At 40.5% G+C, this 20,989-nt stretch overlaps 1 protein-coding gene across 3 annotated transcripts in view; it reads right to left on the bottom strand.

Moving 5' to 3' along the window:
* Positions 1-20,989, bottom strand: part of CTNNA3 (catenin alpha 3) — a 382,123-nt gene that overhangs the window by 71,210 nt on the left and 289,924 nt on the right. For all 3 annotated transcript variants that reach the window (XM_056494515.1, XM_056494512.1, XM_056494513.1), the window contains exon 13: positions 4,634-4,785. In XM_056494515.1, coding sequence (XP_056350490.1) covers positions 4,634-4,785 — 152 coding nt within the window. The remainder of the gene's footprint in view (positions 1-4,633; positions 4,786-20,989) is intronic.

The following is a 20,989-nucleotide window of genomic DNA, read 5'->3' as shown; positions in this document are numbered from 1 at the left end:
GTGCTGAGAGGTGCAGGACCCAGTGGCTACCTACTGCTGCAGAGGTTCTGCCTCTTGTGCAGTTGGTGTAGGATAAAAAACATGAAGAAAAATATTTTTATCAAACTTCTCAATGTGAGTTTGTACTGGATTAGCATCACTCCTGTATTTCAGACCAACAACAATGAAGTTTAGCAAGGCTGTATGAATTGTTCCTCATCTGTCTGTTCCATGAGGTCTCAAGGCCCTCTTAGTAAAACAAACAACAAAACTGCAGTAAATACCTGCTTTCTCATGTATTTCCCTGTTTTGCTTTGTTTTCTTCAGCTTTTAAACAGAGCTTCAATTCATGCCTGCTACTGCCTGCACAGGATCTAACTCACTTGAACTACCAGAATAAAAACAGGCAGAAAACCCTGCATGTGCAGGATAATTCTGTCCTTAGTAAAAGCCATGGTAGAATTTAAACTAGACACTCATTAACTGAAAGGTTTGCACCACTTGCTACCTTCTTCCTGTCCTAGAAGTTCCATGTTTTAAAAATTTCTGTAACACTGCTGCCTGTAAGATAATGAATTCTGTTGTGATGTCTCTTACTGAGAGAAATCAACTGTACTGAAGAACTCACACACTCTGTTAAGGATGAATTCTTACATCTCTTTAAAACAGAAGAAAAAAACCACACCAGATTTGCAACCAACAAAATTAAAAAGGGAACCCATCCCAAGGGTATTCTGAGAAAGCCTAAACATAAGAAGAAGCATTTATGCAGACTCCTGAATGTGTAACTGAACTGAGTTTGACTTTCCAAAGGAAATTACAGCACACAGCAAAAGACTGGTAGCTAAAGAAACAGGAATATGAAGAATTGATTGAAGATGCAGGGAGGATCTAATTGAAATAGAATATCTAGGTAAGACAGAAAAGAAGAACAAATGCTTTGCTTCAGTTTTCAGAAGGGGCTGGAGGATGGTGCAGGGAAATCAAGGAACAATGTGCAAAACAAACTCAAAAAGCATAACACCATAAATTCTTGAGGGAACCTATGGTCTCCATGCCAGAATCCTGAGAGAAACAGCACAGAATACCCATTCAGCTGAAAGGATTTTTAATGAATTCTTTTGTGTTAAGAACAGCAATTTAAATACACATTCTCCATGACAAAACTAGGGAACATGGGTTCCTAAACACTGCTTCCATGACTCTAAGAATAGAAAAAGCATTTTGCATAGTGTATGAACCTTCTGCCCTCTTTTTTGTCTCTGCAAAACCTGTACAGCTTTCTCACTTGTTTACCCTCCAAAAAGAATAAAGTATTCTGTGAAACTTTTGACTTGGTGACTTTGCTTCCACTGTTCTTGGTATAATTGTTAGGATGACTGATAGTGCTTCAGCTACCAGTAGTTATTATTCTTCTGAAGTAATTTCTTTCCATCAAGTTTATACTCTAATGGGATATTGCTAGCTGTTACTTCAATCCAGTTGTCTCATATTTTTCAACTAAAAAAGACTTCATACAGAAGCTTCTTTTAAAAGTTCTACCATTAATCTTAACATTCTGCAGCATTTAATATGTATTGTCTCAAAAACCATCAACCTGTTTCCTTTGACTTTTCTACATATTTCACAGAGCAGAACTAGCATTAATTGTACTATCTAATCTAATCTAATCTAATCTATTTCTGCAACATCAATATTCTGATTAAAGTGTTACCCAGATAATGTACAAATGCTCCTGTGCAAGATTAAGCCCACAAAATCTCTAAGACACAGTAAAAATGGGATGGCTAGAGTCAAAAAATGAGGGAGAAATGTGGATACTCCCTGAATCAACTATCTATCTATTTCAAATCGACAGCTACCACTGCATTAAGCAGTCCTTGCAAGTGAGCAATGAAAAGCATCTTATGGGGAGCAGCCTCCTGATGCTCCAGAGGGACTTTACTGCAGCTCAGCAGGACAGCACACCTGCCACTGTGGAGCTGCTCTCCAGTGGGACATTGTACCTTCAGGACTGCAATGAGTGCCTTCTGCAGCTTGGCTTAAGCTTGGACATTGAAATGCACAGCTGATAATTTGCATTAACAACAGTACTGGGCAGCATTTTACAGCTAGAACTCCATTTTTAAATACATTCTCTCTGTATAATTACATGTTTGAAATGCTTTCTGAGAAACTGATCTGGAGAACTTCTGCTTTTACAGCCACGTTGAAAAACTGCCCCCTGTGAATGAGTGGCCTCAATTATTTTTTGATCAGGGAGTTCTTAGCCCGATTCAGCCTTGCAATCAATCCCTGTAATCAAGGAGGTGCCATTCTCTGGCACTATCAGCACTTTGGCCACAGAGCATTTCATTTCCTCACCTTGGCTGCTACACTTACAGTGTTTGTCTGAGTAACCATCAGATTTACTGGAGCTTCCAGGAAACTGGCACTGGCTGGAATGTACCTAATTAAGAGTGCAAATACATCCTGACTCAGAAAATGAATGCCAGGGTTTCTCAGCACTCTGGGCTGGCCATCACCATCTCTAAGGGCTGCTGGAGTAGCTAACATTTCACCAAACCTGAAAAAACTTTCCCATGGCTGTGGCTGAACAATAGTACAAAGCAAAAGTTTTTAAGTAGAAAGCTCACATCCTTTCTAACAGCTGTTTTAAAATCTCCTGAGCTCTCACCAAGACTTGGAAAGCAGCACTGGAAGATGGCCCTGACAGAAGGGATTCTGTTCCTACTGTCCACTCAGGAGTTGCAGTGTCTCATGGTTATTGGGTACACAGTGCACGTGCTGCACACTGGGCCCTTCCTGGCCCTTGGGCCTGCCACAGCCTCTTCACAGCTGAGATTTCCCCTCATATAACTTGAGTGACTGTCCACACACATACACCCACCACACAGGACTCTAAAAAGTTTCTTGCAGAGTTGTGCCTGCCTCTTCATGCAAACTGACTGAAGCCTTGTTACACTCCTCAGCACATTTCCCAATTGCCCAAAAATGCAAAACTCCAGGAAGAAATGCTCACTCATGATCATGGAATTCAAGCCTAAGAAGACTGGACATACAGAAGATTCAGATCTCCCTGAGAAACACCAACAACTTTGTAATCTTGGAAGACCCAAAAGCCCCTGAGACACTAAGGGAAGGAGAGATGAGCAGCACAGGCACTGAATGAAGCTCATCTAGAAAAAAAAGAGATGCCCTAATGCAAACTTGCTAGCCTGGGTTCACTGACACAGGAACTGACTGTTTCAGGGTCTCTCTTCTAGTATACAAACAGTTTTCTAACTGACAACTGCAATAAGGATAAGACATTTTAATCATTCTCCACATCTGCATTCCTACTTTAACTCACACACATGTTAAGACTAATGTTCTTCACATTAGAATGGTTTTGGCTGGAAGGGACCTTTAAAGGCCACCCAGTCCAAGCTCCCTGCAATGAGCACATCAGTTTGCTCAGAGCTCCCTGCAGCCCAGCCCTGAATGCTTCCAGGGAGGGGGCATCTCCCATCTCCCTGGGCAACCTGTGCCAGTGTTTCACCACTCACACTGTACTCAATTTCTTCCTTTGATGGAGCTAAATCTCTCCTCTTCCAGTCTGAAACCATTACCTTTGTCCTACCACAGCAGGCCCAAGTGAAAAGTCTGCTCCCATCTGACTCGTGAGCCCCCTTGGAAGCACCTGAGAGCTACAGTATGGCCTCCACAGAGACTTCTCCAGCCACTCCTCATGGGAGAGCTGCCCACCCTCTGATCCTTTCTGAGCCTCCTCTGGAGCCACTCCAGCAGCTCCCTGTCCTTCCTGTGCTGGGACCCCAGGGGTGGAGGCAGCTCTGCAGGTGGGGTCCCACCCAAATGCAGCAGAGGGGCAGACTCACCTCCCATCACCTGCTGGTCAGGCTGGGCTGTAATAGGTGTGTATTCACAAGAAAAGGAATCTATTTCTTACCATGTTCTTATCTGGAAAGTCAATGCAGAAGACAAACTTCCTTTAAACATTAATAACAATATAGAGAGATTTTTCAATCTTCTTTTAAAACAGAACTGCTGAACACAGACATTGCAGCTCAGCTGTTTACCATTTTTATGAAGATATTTGGGGGAAATTTTGCATCTGACAAAATTCTGGTTTGAATTTTAAAAATAAGCTGCTCTGATTCGGTTTCTACTTCAGGAAAAAACTCAAGGGTGACCACAATGATTGTAATTGTGTAATACTGAAAGAAATCAAGTTAAGTTTTCTGCTGTAAGGCTCAGAGAACTTGATATAAGATTATGAGAATCACCTGGAAATACTCTAGCTCCTACATTCCACATGTTAAAGCTGAAGAACTACAAGAAGATTTGGTTTTGTACCTGAAAGTTAGTAATTACTGAAGTGAATGAAGATGGTTACCAACCAAACATAACTATATATTTTTAAAGAAGTAAAGACATTTTTCTGCAACATTGTGATGTGGTACTCGATGCAGTTCTAGACTTCTGGAGTTGCAATCACACATGTCTCACTGTAACCCAAATTCCCCAGGTCAGTTCAGCCTGGATGTGAGCTTGGGGGCAGTTATCTCACACAGAGCTCTGAATGCTCCTGAAAATGCCCTGCCACCCTGACCCATGTCAGACAGAAGGATGAAAAGAACAGTGACAAACTCACCCGAATCATCATGACTGAGCACCTGATGTTGTGGATGGTATCATACACCTTCTTGGAAATGTCCACAAACTGGTTGTCATCAAACACATGCACTGTGCTCTTGCTTAAGCTCTCCAATGCAATATTTACTTGATTAATAAACTCTGGAATCACTATTAAAAAAAAATAAAATTAAAAATTCAGTCAGCATTAAAAGGATAGAACGTGCAATATATTTTCTTTCTGGCAAAACACCTGGCATTGATAAAAACTTTATTTTCTAAAAAGCATTACAGTAATAGTGCAATTACTTTTAAGTGAGAATACATTTGTAATTTTTATCACAGTTATAAAATTGCCCACGGTGAGCATGTAAGCTGTGGGTGGTTGTGCAGTACTACAAACAAGAAGTAAGTTTTAAAAGGGGAGCTGGGGAAGCAGCTGTGAAAATTTGTTGGTGATTTCAGTAGCAATTTTACCCAAAGAATCAGGATGAATAAGCTGGAACCACTGCTGAACAGACTCCCACTATTTCAGATCTGCTGTCAGTCTGAATGGAGATGTAACTGGCTGAAGATTGATGCTTATTCTTCAACTGAGAAGTCCCACAACTGTAACCTGAATTTACCAGGGCAATTCATCTTGTTTGATTCAATAAACAAACTGCATTTTGAGTCAGTTTGATATGCACTTGTGCTTTACCCAGAACAGCCTGGGCATTTCCTTCTGATGCTCCAGGGCCTTACTCTGCACAGAGCCTGGCAGCACTGCACCTCCCTCAACCCACCACCCCAATCTGAAACAAAGAAACCTAGCATAGAATATGGAGGGTACACAGATGGAAAATCCACCACACACACAAGGACCCCAAACAAGCCCAGAACAAACTCATTTCCTGTCACCTGGAGTCTGACGACAAAGAAGAAACTAATGCAGAAGGATAAAACTCAACCTGAATAACAAACCTTGTGGTACTAAAGCTCCCTCTTTGGCAATGTGCTGGTTTCACATACTAATACTGTTTGTTCCACCCTTCACTCCACAATTCCACCCTGTGCAACTCACAAACTTAACACATGAAAGCAAAAATACCAATACAATGAATGTGGAACATTTCAGGCAAATTTTGACATTTCTAATGTATCTGTAGGCAGACAAAGCTTCAGCTGAAGACAACCGGATTTCCAAATTAGAAAACCTGGCAATTTAATACTTTAAGTAGTAGGAAAGGAGCTCTAATAAAGCTTTCCCCCCAGCTTTAATGAGGAGACCCACATAACCCTTGGAGACACTTAAATTCATTCTCAAATTACCATAACTTCACTGCCTTTGAGCCAACAAGTAGTTACCACTTAATTTGAAAAACAAGGTGTCTAAACTCAGTGCTACCCTCTTCAGATTATCACTGGAATTGTCTCACCATCAAAAAGGTCAGTGGAAAGACTTAGAAAAGTACAGAAAAAGACAAAGTACATTTTTCTTTTGAAGTAAGGAGAACAAGTGGCTATGCATTGTTAAAAAGAAAACAAGACACCATTGAGTCAGAACTTTTCATCATTTCCCTACTTTTTTTCCTCCAGTTAAACAAAGATTTTGGCCCCTAGACTATCAAAATAATTCCAAGTGGAACAACTCAGGCTGCACTTGGGTACAGAACCACCACCTCAGGGCCCTCCTCTGGCACCATTTCAGATGGGGCTTTGCAGCAACAGCATTTTCATACAGATAATTACAACAAAAACTATGCTGTAATTCTAAATTATGTACACACCAGTCTGCTAATGAAGTGTGAAAATACACTTGGGCTACCAAACAGCCTTATTTCCTGGTCATTTCCCCTCAAATCCAAGACTACTAGCACTCATTTCAGTTTTGAGTTCCCAGCCAATGACTCAAATTAAAAAACAAAAGCATTTTGGTGCATATATGAGCTCATAACTGATATCCAAAATACTTCACAGAGACAGGCAACCCTCTGAAATACCACGTAAAGTGGACTTGAATTACACCAATAAGATGCATCTTTCCTGTACTTGACTTTATTTTTCTAGGCAGCCTAAATATAGTGGAGTAGTGGATGCAACAGGAAACAGTGGAAATGATTCATTTCTTCAGTCTTTCAAAAACAAAACTGAACAAGTAAAATTAAAAATATCAAATGTTAGACAACTGAGAAATACTACATTTTATGGGGATTTGTTTGTGGCATTTGTACATTTTATTTCTGGTTTGGTTTTTTTTAGGCTCTGTTTTGTTTCTCCTGCAACAAAAATTAAAAGCAAATTTCAATATGAGCATCTGTAATTCTGCTTTCCCTGAGGGGGAAGGTGCAGAAAGGAGAATGCTTGGAAAATACCAATATGTTCATAAGCATAATGTTCAAAGTCCCTAAAGTAATTAAAGATTTCACACTATCAAAAATACGTTCTTGAAATTAACCTAATTTGTTTTAAAATTCATCAAGTGTTCCCTAATTGCTCTGCTTTTTAAATAATACTATTCATATTTCCTTGTAGGCATGCCTTCTTAGTCCTCTAATATTTTTGCTTGATTTTGTCATCTTCAATCAAAAGCAATTAATGAACCGAGTCTGCAGTTTAATAGCTGTCAGGGCCCAGCTCTTCATACAGAAAACCCAACTTCAGTAACCCCTTTACTCTGTTCCTGTTATTTCTAACAATAAAATGATCAGGAAAGCAGATTCTCAGCTTTGCAGGAGCCACTGTGCTCCCACCTTTCAAAAGGGCTGTGTTAAGTGATGAACACCACTCAACCACCATCAAAGCAGCTTGATATTGAAAAAACAACAGTCTCCAAAGCCACACTGTCCACGTGTCCAACACCCACCTAAAGAGTGTTTCAACAAAACAAACACACCTGAGCAGACAGGAGCAGTCACCACCTCCTAGAACTGACCAATTACTTCTTTTTTTTAATTCAAAATGTTTATGGTTTTTCACTTAGGGAAAAAAAAGGGAAGAAACTAGCAAAGTTACAACTGATCTCAAGGAAAAGAATTCGTGGTAAATAAGCAAAGTTTCCCTTCAGTCTTTATGCACACATACAAAGAGTGGTGCCAGCAGCCTGGGAAAAGGCTGCAGAGCTCCCAGCAGAACAAAGAGTGAAGAGCTGCTCCTTCAAAGGCAGCTTTGAAATGAAGTGAGAGCCCAGGCAGGGACTGCAGCTCTCTGTGGCACAGCTTCAGAGCCCAGCCACACACACTGCAGCCCTGCCACAGCTGTGCCTTCACTCAGCTCCACTGCCTTTCAACACAGGCCACAGCTCTCCTGGGCATTCAGCCACCTGCAGACATCTTCTGGGCCCCAACAAAAGTCATTAAAAAACATCTTTAAAAAATAAATGTGGGCAAGAAGGAATGAAAACATGGTTTTCCTTCTGACGATAAGAAAATCAGGGTAAGTTATTAGTCATGAATTAGGACTCTAAGAGGAGTAAAACCTCCAGAAAACCACCTGAAGACAGAAATATAGTCAAGTAAGGCCAGAAGAGCTACTGGATAGTTTCATATGAAACTAGCACAATAGCAGAGCACTGAAACAAAGCAGATGTGCAGGCAGGCAAGTTAGGAGGTGTGTGCAACCCAGACCTACATCACAGCACAGGTGGGGCAGCAGAAGTGACTTGACTCAAGAGGTCTGTACCTCAAGTGTTTTATTATTCCCCCCGCAACCTGACCACCCAGCATGAAAATCAGTGTGAGGGGTATATACAGGCTGCTTCCAGAGGATTTCAGCAGTTTTCCAGCTGCAAGAATTCAGTGGAAGTGAAGAAAACTATTGTTGTCAAGATTAAAAACACAGCCACCTCTTAAATGCAAGGTAATACTAGAGAAAGTAAGAAGTCTAGTTAACAGCCACACAGCTTTTATTCATTACTTCTTTATTCAATTACACTCTTTGAGATCAAATAATAGTTTGCACTTATTGTGATTAACAAATAAGCATTTGCTAATTTCTTCTAGAAAGGTACACCTAAGAATTTCAGGTGGCAAGAACCTTGCCTACTCCAATAAGCCAATTTTCCATATTACATCTATTCTTAATGTCACTTCAATCCAGAATGTTATAGAAAGAATTAAAAAAAAAAAAAAAAAAAAAAAAAAAAACAAAACAAAACATCTAAGCTGAGGCAACTGTGCTAAGGGACACCATGTGAAACAAAAGGGATCTGCTGGCAGCAGCCTGAGTTCCAGCACCCAACATGCAATTCAGAACGGAACAGATTGTTTCAGTGACTGACTGAGAGGCTTCATTAGAGGTCTTCCAAAATACATTGCAATAGTAGTGGAATTACCCTGCACTCTGCAAAAGGTTGAGCTGAGTAACACAAAGGTTTTGAAGCTCCAACCACATGCAACCCTTACAAATCCACATAATGCAATCCTAATGTAAAGATCCGGCTGCTTCTGAGGCTGATTTCACTGTGGTACAGACCCTTAACTTAAGCCTCTATTTCTGTGATACAGTGTTAAATTGGTAACTTTTTATTATGGCACTGTATCCAAAGGCTTTCCAAGAGATATGTTTACATATATACACCTATAAATGTGTATGAATGTGAGAGAAGCAGAAGAGCTTTGTGTGCATTTGATGTACCCCTTATATCAGCATTCACATTCAATTACCTTATTTGGAAACAAGCCTACAGGTTTTATGCAGGCAGACATTAACTACTTGTGGAACTCAACATAAATTCAGCTGAAACAGCTGCTATTGCTCGGGCAGTCTCAAGCCCAGGCCAGTGTACGAGGCACGATCTCAACATCCCCCACTGTGCCCACTGCCCTCCTTGCCTATTTGCAGCTAAAGATCTATAAATTATCCCAATGGAGTTTAGCATTCCATGCTGAAGTTCCTGCACAATGACAGGTAATACAAGATGAAGCAGCCCAGGCAGAGGCCTGATGCACGCTGAAAGTCTCCTGAGGAAAGCAAGCTGCAAACACTGCCTGCTTCTCTGACTCAGACCTGTGCCAGCTGCACTTGTGCAGCAGCATTTTACAGCTTGCAAAGCTGAGCAGTGCATATACATCTGTGTAAGTATATTGAGAATGACCTAGCTATATCCAAATGGACATCATGAGTGGTTTTGTATTTGTGTGTTTACAGACATTTATACATAAACCACAGCAGTTTCATGGTACTAGATCTTCACAGCTCACAAGGGTAAGATTTTTAGGAGTTAAATGTCCTGAATGTGAGAAAATACTGACAGTGAGACCTATTTATTGGCAATGTATGTGGTTTATGAATGACAATCCAGACAGTTGCTGCTTTAATTTATTTTATTCCTCCCCTAAACACACCCATGCCAGTGACTCAGCTCCCACCTGGAACAGAGAGTTGTTTTGCTTTGCACCAGGACAGTTTAGATGCACACACCAGTCCCTGTTCCCTTTCATGTAGGGGCACAGGGGATTGCTTTGGAATCCCTGGACTCCCCCCTACACAGGCAGCCTCTCCAGAGCCTGGCAAATGCATGAACACTGCACCTGGAAATGAAAATAAAGCAGTGCTATGCACTGAACATCACACTCCAAGGCTTCAGTGGGACCCCTCACATCTTCAAAGGGCTTCCTTGTGGGCATACTTTTGAGGGAGTAGATGAGTTTCCCTCTAGGAGGAGCTCATTAGAGACAGGTCACAGCACCCAGAAGAGCAGCAAGATAACTTAAATAATTTACATAATCCTCCTGTTTTTGAAGCCCTCTACCTAATACATCTTGCTGCCATGCTCAAGGACAGACTGACCCATGAGATCCTAGATGAGAATGACATTTCCCCCTAGGACAGATGAGAGGAATTTCAGCACTGATTTCTCCTTCCTTAGCAGACAGTGTGGGCCATGTGGGCCTGTCTTGTCTCATCAGTCCCATGCTGTAGAAACAAGCACTGCTCCTCAATTCAGCTCACAGCCCAGAACACACCCTTTCCTTCATGTGCAGTCCCTGGGTTCCACTCAGAGGCATCTGCACTGCATGGAATGGCACACAGACACACAGAAGCCAAGACTAGTAAATACCCAAAGTCCATACCTAATGAAACCCCAAACACAGCCAAAGCTCAGCCAGCAAGAGCAAGGAGACAATTAACATATCAGGCAATTTCTACAGGCTGCTGACCAAATATTCCCAATTTGGGATTTTCCAAATGGAATGAGCAGGACACAGAAAATACCATAAAAAGGAAATTAAGATCCTTGTGGGGGGGAAAATGACTTCATCCTACATAAGAGACTATCTGAACAGAGAACAGCTTTTTAGTAATTGAAGTGGGAAAGAAAAGCCCTGAGAGTTCAATAAAAAATAAAATTACAACCATCCTGAAGCTCCCTCTGTGGACCTTGTCTGATTGCATTGTAGAAGCACTGTGCTACAAACCACCCAGACTAGAGAATGGTGTCAATTCACAAAAACCTTACAGTCACCCTGTAAGGGAGAGAGGTGGGAAGAAACAACAGCACAGCTGTGGTGCTGAACCTGGGAGTGCTTGGGACTGGCTGCTTTTCATGCACTACAGTGACTTTATTTCAGGAAACACCAGTGGAGTTTCAGAAGCTCAGAACATGTAACTGAGCTGTATTTTCCCAAATGTAACTATGCTGACAATGAGCTGGTCTTCAAAACACTAACAGCAGAAAATTTAAACATTTAATTTTGAAATGCAGCCAGCTATCTTGGTAGATTACTAGAAATATTGTCTTTTTAGAAATCTGGTTCCCAGCGGGTGTAGCACCAACCTAGAAAACCAGGAAGTAACTGAATTAGCCACAAAGAATAAAACTGCATAAGATTCCAAGCTTTTTTTGGCCCAAAGACAAAAAAAAATTACATATCTCACTGGAAACATCAGAAAATCAATACAGCTTTTTAGGCAGAGTCAGATACCGTGTTTTTGACATATGTTAGCAAACAACAAAAATGTACAAGACAAAATGTCCTTGGACAAAACATATTTGGGAAAAGGGCCACTACATTTCAGTTCTATGTCTACTACAACAGTAACTTGGAATAACTGAAATAATTTAATCAAGAAGAATTATTCTTCATGGAAGACTGCTGACATTGAAAAAGTAAGCACAAGAAAAATACATCTTGGTAGCCAAAAACCCTCAAATACTTAATTACAGTGAAATACCAATAAATGCTGTCAACTGCAGAAAAGATGCCAGGAAAAGACTGTTCCTAAATGTAATATTCAGAAAGCAGTAAGCTGTGACAGACTGGCTCTGTGTGTGCTTGCTGCAGCCCCTCAGAGCAGTGGGATCACAAACAGACCAGGCACAAGGAACAGGACCCAAGGGCCGCACAGCCACAGGGGTCAGTGGCAATCACTGCACTGGATTTGGAATTAGGTCCCAATTGCTGAAGCCCACCATGCAAGCTCTCACTATTAAAACACAGTACACTGAAATGGATTAGAATCAGCACTGATAAAGGGATGCTGGTACATTTAATGACAATGTTCAACTGTAGTATAGAATTGCTTGAGAGCAATGAACCTGCTAGCTGCAGAAGGTGAAACACCCATGGGCAGCTTGTTTGTGGCCAAGGTGACAAACTCAAGTGGCTCTCTAAGGTTCAAGAACCTGAAGGAGCTGCTGCTCAGAAAGCCAACCATAACTGCATCCTGCATTACATGTTCTGCCCCAAAAAGAAACCCTGTCTTACCCAACTGCCTACCAATAACATGAAAAAGAACCTTCTTCAGTATTTACCTGAAATCTCTCCATCAGTAGTGCTTAAATTAATTAGCAACATTTATGGCTATTAGTGCTAACACTACTGTCATCAGCAGGGAAAAAGCTAAGGGAAGTTCTGTCCAGGACCATAAAGGAACAGCTGGAGTATCACTGTAACAGGTACTGACTGCTCTGCAGACAATCAGGGAGAACTCCAGCTGCAGTGGACTGCTGACACACAAGAGAGGGACTGCCAATTACACTTCCTGCTACATCCAATTCTGTGGAGAGACTGTGGAAAGGCTGAAAAGGTTCCTAAGATGTTTTGTTCTTTACTTGGGGTTTAAGAGTTTACAAAGACTGACTACAAGAAAGCTTCCTCCCAACCTGCAATGCAGACAATTTTCCTCCAAGACACAGAACAGCAGCCTATTAAAGATTCAACAAAGTCAGTTATCAGCCTATAAACAGTGGTTAGAATGGAATAAAATTACTCTGAATAAAACAAGCATTATTAGAAAGTGAGTAAAACGACACTGAATACAACTAGCATTGCTTCTAACACTATTAAGATAGAAACTCCAAAGGCATTTTCAGGTGCAGGTTCTTACCTGCCTTACTTATCTCACAGAATAAAATATAAGCAAGACAAGTGAACAAATTAAATAAACACAAGAGGACTGTGTTGCTATTTGAAAGAAATCTGGAGCACTGCCGAAAATTCTACTATTAGCTCTGAGGAAAAGAAAGTAATTACCATGTTTTGAAAAGAGCACGATGAAGAGTAAACAAACACTGAAAACCAGAGCACCTACATGTTTAAAATGCCTCTTTGCCTATTTGGAAATGGACCAGACTAAACCACACAGATGGACTGCACCCATTTGCAATGCTTGACCACCATTTAATACACAATACTCTCTCCTATCTTATTTTGGCACTCCTGTTATAATCCATATATCAACTTGGATATTTGGAATACTACCATTAAACCCTGTTTATTTTACCATGAATGCTTCCTCAGAGATCTGCTTCATGGTATTTCCTGAAATCTAGCCTCCCCTTCCTAAAAAATAAGCATATCAAAATCAACAGTGTGCTGATGGTATCTGGAATTTCTCACTAAACACTTCTGACTTCAGACCAAGGAATCAGTTTTCAGCAATTATTTTAAGCCTCCCTAAACACCAAAAATAAGGTTCCTGGATAACACTAATATTCTGGTACAAGGAATGCTACTTGAAGTTTCAGGTCAGGAAAGAAATTACAAAATTGAACCATGAAGAAAAAAAACAGAGCCCCAACTAAACAACCTGTGGAAACATCTATGGGTTTTCCCCAAACATTCCTGTTGATTAGGAGGGTCACCATCATTTCACTGCCTAATGTGGCTGCTAAGGACCAGTATTCCATGAGCAAAGCATGGCTGCTACCTTATGGTGCCTAGGAAGGGTGAGGAATTCTGCACCTTTCTTGTACAATACCCAAGATACGGCCCTTCCCATCTGCCCACTGAAGCTGCCTTCCCATGAATTTTTAATGCCTGACAACAATTAAAAAGGAGTGTGAGTGACAGGTGTACATTCCTGCATGGAACTCAATGCCAAATGCTTCCATTCTGATGGATGCACTCCTTACACTTTGTCTGCTATCTGCTGCATTATTCCAAACACCTGCAGCTGTCTAACAGCACTGGGTAAACTGAGGAGGCAGCTGGGTGTTCTCATCGACTGTGACACAAAAAAAAACCCCAGCAAACAAAACCTGCTTCAGAGAAGACCTTGCCCAGCAGAGGGACTCTGCTAGAAAACAGAATACAGTGCCTAGAATGCCAGGAGAAGCCCTATTTACAGAAATTTATCTGCCATATAATGCATTCAGTGTCACTTCTCCAAATACTGCCATGAATGGTGGTGACAGACTTACTGAGACAAGGTGAACAAAATTAAGACAAGCTTACCATTTATGATTTCAGCAGGAATCAATTTTACCACCCTAACAGATTTATAATCCAAACATACATACACAGGTATATATAAATCCTACTGAATTATGCATCTGCTCCCCCATCAAGAGCTACTGCATCACTTCCAGATCTAACAGTTCATGGTTTTTAAGGAAGGAAGCACAAAGAGCTGAGGGCATGGTGCCAGAAAGGAATCTTCAACAGCATGGAGTTAGATGTATGCAGTTGGAAATATTATTGGAGGGGGGCAGAGCAATCATCATTTTATTATTATGATAGGGCATGTCACAAAATTATGACTTTTACTGTAAAACGCAAAAATGCATTACATGCAAAAATGAAAACTGTGAAAGGCGCTTTTTGCAAATTCCAGTTAGGAAATTATCTCTATGAAGAACTTGAGAGAGCTGCAGTTGAACAAAAAGATACTGCAATTTTTCAGGTCTAAGGAAATCCTTACTGAGACTGGATTCATATTCACAGTTTAAAGCAAAACAGTCCTCAGAGATACTATCAAATGGGCAATGAACTCTTAAGCACTGATGATTTATGAAATCAAGTTCCTCAGTTCACAATCCTGCTTAGGAGGCAAATCATGCTCTGACATGTAAAAGCAAACAGTCAGAAGAGTGGCAAATCCCAAAGTATTCCAAGGACTTTAGTCCATACTGGGAAAACCCAGCAGGTAAATCTGACCACTGGCTCCAAGACACATCAGATAAAGCCAGAGCTGCTTATAAGAACTAAAATGCTCCTACTGCAAAAAGCTTGTAAAATAAACAAAAACTTCAGCTTCTGTAAGAAAGATGCCATCTCCAACATATTACACTCTTCTAAAAAACAACAGGATGAAAGGATTCTTTGAAAATGGAATGGCAAAGGAAATAAATAATCAAATGTGCCCAAGACATAGCAAGTTAACCATGGACAAGTGCAGACACAGCATGCTGTAACTCCCCAAAAATGCAAAGTAACAACAGCATCAGGGTTTGTAGGTGCCAGACTGCAAGATAAGCATTATGACAACAGCAATGAGATAAAAGGGCATCCCAGAGGCTCTGGAAAGCACATTCCAGATAACTGGAAAGGTTACAGAGCTGGAAGTGAATTAAATGTCCTTAATATTACAGAGGTCAGGGCACTTAAGAGCTTATGCAAGAAAGTCACAGGTGAAATGAAAGTAATGGTTTTGATATGGGCATAGAGATAACCTTGTGCAAGTTCAAGAGTTTGCTTCAGTTAAAAACTCACAGTAAAAGGAACAGCAGTTCCCTGGTCTTATCAGCTTAGAGAAGGGCTGGCATTAATGAAGGGACTCTACTGAGCCAGACCAGCCTTGTGGTCCTTAAGATCTAAAAGGGAGGCATGTATTAAAAAGAATATATTAAAGTTAGACAGAACTGGAAAGTCACAAGTCACTTCTTAATGTAGCTCCAAGTGAGGGAAGATTTATCCCAAAATGTCACACACAATGACTACAGAAGGGCACAATTCTACTTGAAAAAGCCCACCAAACCAACCAACACCTCAGGCCACAAAACACTGGAGAGAGGGGGGAAAAAAAAAAAAAAAAAAAAGTACTCACTACTGCCCACTAGGGTACTGCCATCCTCACCTTCCCTGTAAAGCCTGTGGCAATTGCAGAAGCAAAGACAGCACTGGTGCTCAGCGGAGCTCTGACTTCAGGGAAGGCTTCCAAGTGTCCTCTTCTCCAAAAATCAGACTGCAGGCAAAACAGGCTTCACCAAATTGGCAAACTCATTACCATGGCATCAAGATCTAGAATTCACCCAACATCCTCACTTTTCCAGTTCTTCCCCAATGTCACTCAAGCCCAGTGCCACCTTCCTCCCTCTCCCCATATAACTTCCATGGAGCAAGGCCACCTGTGCCAATTCCATGGCAGGTAACACAAAGGTATTTACAGTACTAATCCAGGAAAATTACCTAATAACAAGAAAGGCATCAGGACTCAACTGAACACCACAGAAACAAAGTAATTACCCTCAGAAAGACAGATTTATTTTATAACAATGCTGCATTTTAAATGCTGCAATGACTAATATTTCTCTGGAGAAGGAGGAGAGTTCCTGGAGACACTGAGTGTGCTCAAGAACTGCCGTGAGCAGTGTGTCTGTGTTGGGCACTCTGAAGCTGTCCCTGAGCACAGCCTGGGGGAGCAGTGCACTCAAGAGCAGGTTCTTCTCAGTGCTTTCAATGACCCCCAAGTGCACAGCATTTTAAAGAAGCAGATGTGTAGTTAAAGGCACCTTAACACCCACACAGTGCCTATATCAACATGGGCATTACACTTTTATTAACAGTGAAGCAAAGGTTTTTGAGCTAGAGGAAAGGACGAAAAGATTGGCAAAAAGAAATTACAATGTTCAGGGTCATTTTTTTATTTCCTGGAACACAAAAAATCTTGGTATCTCCCCCTATTTTTCAAAACTTCTACCATCAGAAGCAAAATCCAGTTTTTAAAGCCAACCTTTTTAGCAGAATTTCACAGAAGGATCAGAACAGAGTCTCACCAAAAGAAAAAAAAAAAAACCAAAAAAACAAAAACAAAACAAAACAAAAAAAAAATAAAAATAAAAATAAAAAAAAACCAAAAAACAAAAAAAAAAAACACCTCACTGCAGACTCCACAAAATGGAGATTATTGACTGTACTGGAGTAACAGCCACAAGAATGAATGAACTTAAGTTACAGCCTTGCAGTCATCATGTAACTCATAAAAAAAAAGCATACTTTAGACTAAGTCATGCAAATACCCTCAGTGTTTTTCTTGCCCCATTTTTTTTTCTTTTAGCCCTTACAATAATTCTGCTGAACAGTTTCTTACAACCTGTTCCTTGTCTGGGTTGCACACCAATTTCACAAGTTGATCAATTCCATAAGCTTGTCTGCTCAAGCCTCTCTCCTTCAAATGTTTTGGGGATTTTCTTTTTTTTTTTTTTAAACGTATTTTGACATGACAAGAGTCAATCCTCTTCTTCAGCAGTCTTTGGGTTTCATAAGCAAGGGTTTAAAAAAAAAAAAAAAATCACTGAATACTAAACAGATGAATAGCAAGCATTCTCTTTAGATCTCATTCTGACAGGGATCAATAACTGGTGAAAAATATTTTTTCATTAAAAACTTGTCTTTCTAAATTAATAAAAACTTACGATTTCCTGTGTGCCCCACAGAACGAGTAAGTTTCGTCCACCTCATTTTACCACCCCTAAATAAATAGTTCAGAATGAAGTTGGTCATATTGGTATCTTTTGTTCTACAAGAGGTAAGGACCTTCAGCAGCCTTTTCATCCCCTGTAAGGATCCTATCTGAAGATGTCTCTTAGGAAAAGCCAGTGAAGTCCCTGAAGTGCTCCTCTCTCCCCATGCTGGCTCACATGGCTTTGCCAAAAGATGGCAAAGTAAGCACTGAGTGTCAGTACACTTGCATTTCCTCTCTGGAGGGTGCCTTTTGGGGGAAAGAGTCACACTTGTGCAGAACAGACAATCCCTCCTGCAGAAGACAAAGAAACCTGGCAGACATTTCACATAAGCTGCTGTGACAAACCTGTAAACTGGAATTGAAAAAGGCAAGTGAAGCAGCCAGGAAAATACAAGCCATTAGTCTGTGCACAGCCTTGCAAGAAATGGAAAAGCTGAACAAAAAGCCCAAGATAAAAGGAGCTTGTATCATGAAAACACCACTGTCTTTTTATGGCTAAGATAAATCACCTTTTCCCAGAGGAAAGCAATGCAGTAGATTTAATCCACCCTGGAAAAATCTATTAATTAAGTACTGCACAGGAAAGCTCTGTTTCAGGTGTAGTAGAACAGTGTTAATGCAGGGCTGTGCAAGTCCCACATTGAAAGGGCCATGAAGAGAGAGACTGGAAGGTGACCAAAGCAGCAATCCTGGGACCAGGAAATAAATAAATAAGTGCATTGGTGTAAATGAATAAATTCATTCATACTGGCACACAATATCATGTTAAAATATGCTGCTAAAAAAGTAACTGAAGCCTGCAAAGATTTTGAAGAAAATCACTGAACCCAAACCCAAGCACTCCAAAAGAGGTCTAAAAGCATAATGTCTTTAGCCCACTGCAGACTTGAGGCAGTTCAAAAATTTCCCATCTTTGTCTCCACCCTTCTCCTTGTTTTTTTACAAGCTCTGTAGACATCTGAGTATCTAAAGAATTTATATATGCATTTACACATATATGTATATCATTATACTTCGGCATTAAAGTAAAACTGCAGACCAAATTTACAATACAGACTTTTTCTCTATCAACAGATATATGCCATAATATAAATTGTTGACCTAAATTTGACTGCTGCAGACTGTGGCAGACAATAAAATAACAGAGGAGACTGGTATTTAGAAGTACAGAAGATTACTCTTCCAGTTCTGCAGCAGAAATACCTTAGGATTTTATAAAGAGAGTTCCTAAAGGTTTCATTCTGCTTTGATACAACAGTACACCTGCAGGAAGCAGCTGATGGGTAACACAGTGGGCATGATCACATAACCACCATGCCCAATGCATGCCATGCACACACAGGGCACATCAAGGGATATCAGGGCTGCAAAGATACTGTCAGCTCTGGCATTATTTAACTCCTAGAAGCTCAACTCCACACCACAGATGGGGCTTTTACAGAGACTCACTGTTAGTCTTCTTAGGGCTTTCCTTCTTGCTCAGGGAAAGGGAAGGGGTGAAACAGAGGAACAGGACAAATATCCCTGAGAAAGCAGACAATCCCTTGTAAGGGGCTGGAGAGATGCACTTGGCTGCCAACAGCTCCTATGTGCACCAGACTACACCTGAGCTAAGAAACTAAGCTCCAGTTTTTAATACTCATTTTGTGGCAGTATTAAGATACTACAGTTGAATAGCTCACTTTAAATATATTTAATGTCTTCCAGATGAAGAGACAGATTCAGTCATCTTTTGCTCTTTCCTTACATAATGCAATGCAGAGAACTAAACATCTTTCTTTTCTCATAAATTACCTCATCATATATTCTATAATTTAACCTTGATCTTTGTTTTAACCAACAGTAAATATATCTGCTCCTCTTTATGCACATTTCCTCCCTTCTGTTACTTTCAATTTGCATCCCTCCTATTTCTTCTCCCATTCACTCTTCCATTTTTGTTTTTCTTTCTCTTCTATATGGATGCTCCTTGTCTGTAATTTTGTTTTCACTAATTCTACACTCTGCCTACAGTAATTTCTCAACAGTAACACATAAAGGATGCCCTTCATTGCCTGAGGTTATCTGTGAGAGTTAACTGAGGAGGTTATGGCAGCACACATACAGTGTTCTCTCCTGGTGGAGTGTCCCCTTGCCATCCCCTGGACCTGCAAGACCCAGCTGGGACAGAATGGTTCAGGTTACACCTGTGGCCTGCAACCTACCTGCATTCCACCTGTAAGCTGAAAAAGTTAAACAAAACAAAACCAAGCAGCCCTCCCACAGCTCAGTATATGTTCATTGCAGATCATATAAATACAGGTGAAAATGAGAAGTACATGTGCCTCTTTTCCACTCCTACAGACCAACATAGAGACAGTGTATTCTTTGAAGTACTGCAAAGTCATGTGAGGTGTGACCATGCTTGATGTCCCTTGAAACAAGCAAACATTCCAACCACAACCAGTTTTATGCCTGTCTTCTGCAGACAGACAGGTTTAGGTATTTATCATATATATTACTGTCAAAGCACAGCTATAGAACAGAAATCAATGTCAACTCCTAATGTCCTTAAACACCATCAGTTTCAAGAAAAGCAGCCTCAGCTTTTATATGAAAATCAAAACTATGCTTTTCTATGCTGCTTCCCTCTCAGTATTTGTCACAGTACTTCCAGAAATCATGAAAAAAGGAGCGCAATGGTGAAATTTTTTTCAATTTTCTCACCCAAATATCAGAAAGCAAGATAAAACCAAATAAGTCTACTTAACCTCTTCCCACTGTTCTCTTTTGCCACTTCAGTGCAATGTCAGTTTATTCTTGTTCACAGGAAGTCAGTTCTGCCCTAGACATATTTGAACTTTTTAAGAAAGAGCTCAAACAAAATTCCTGTCTTGTCTTGCAGTAAAATAAAGCAAATGTCAGTTAAATGTAAGGTACTAGACATTTGTTTAGACTGACAGAGCCAGGAATTAGACCTGTGAGTTCAGGAAGCCAAATCCTATATATTGCAGGGATGTCCAGACATCTCTTGGGAGCAGCTCAACCACCCCAACTATCAGACTTGCAACCATTTAAAGCATAGAAGTATTGAGAACTCCACAGAATTTTTTTAAATGACATATACATTATGAAAAGCCAGAGATTCGGTTATGGAACACATAGGAACTGCTTGCAGAACAGTGCAGTTACACCCCCTGTACAGGCATCTTCCAATATAGGATGCCCTCTTTTTTAATATTATGGAAATGTAAAGGAGACTGCTAAATATTTTAGAAAGCTTCAAATTTGTTTTGTAAAACTGAAGACTTTTTGGGACACCTCATTACTGCTTCACAGTCTTTAAAGTAGAAGTACACACAAATCATGCAGCTGCTTCTCTGAGTCTGCCTTCCACCTGCTTAGAGCAGTCGTGGTGAGGCCAGTGTAACAAAGTGGGAAGCTGCTCTTTCATTAGTCACAAGTCTGTAATCAATGTTACACGCATTAAGGACACAGTAACATTCTT

The sequence above is a fragment of the Oenanthe melanoleuca genome, chromosome 6 (assembly GCF_029582105.1).
Source record: "Oenanthe melanoleuca isolate GR-GAL-2019-014 chromosome 6, OMel1.0, whole genome shotgun sequence".
In the NCBI taxonomy this organism is placed as follows: domain Eukaryota; kingdom Metazoa; phylum Chordata; class Aves; order Passeriformes; family Muscicapidae; genus Oenanthe; species Oenanthe melanoleuca.
Note: the sequence above shows the minus strand (reverse complement) of the source record. Positions and strands in the feature narration are given on the sequence as shown.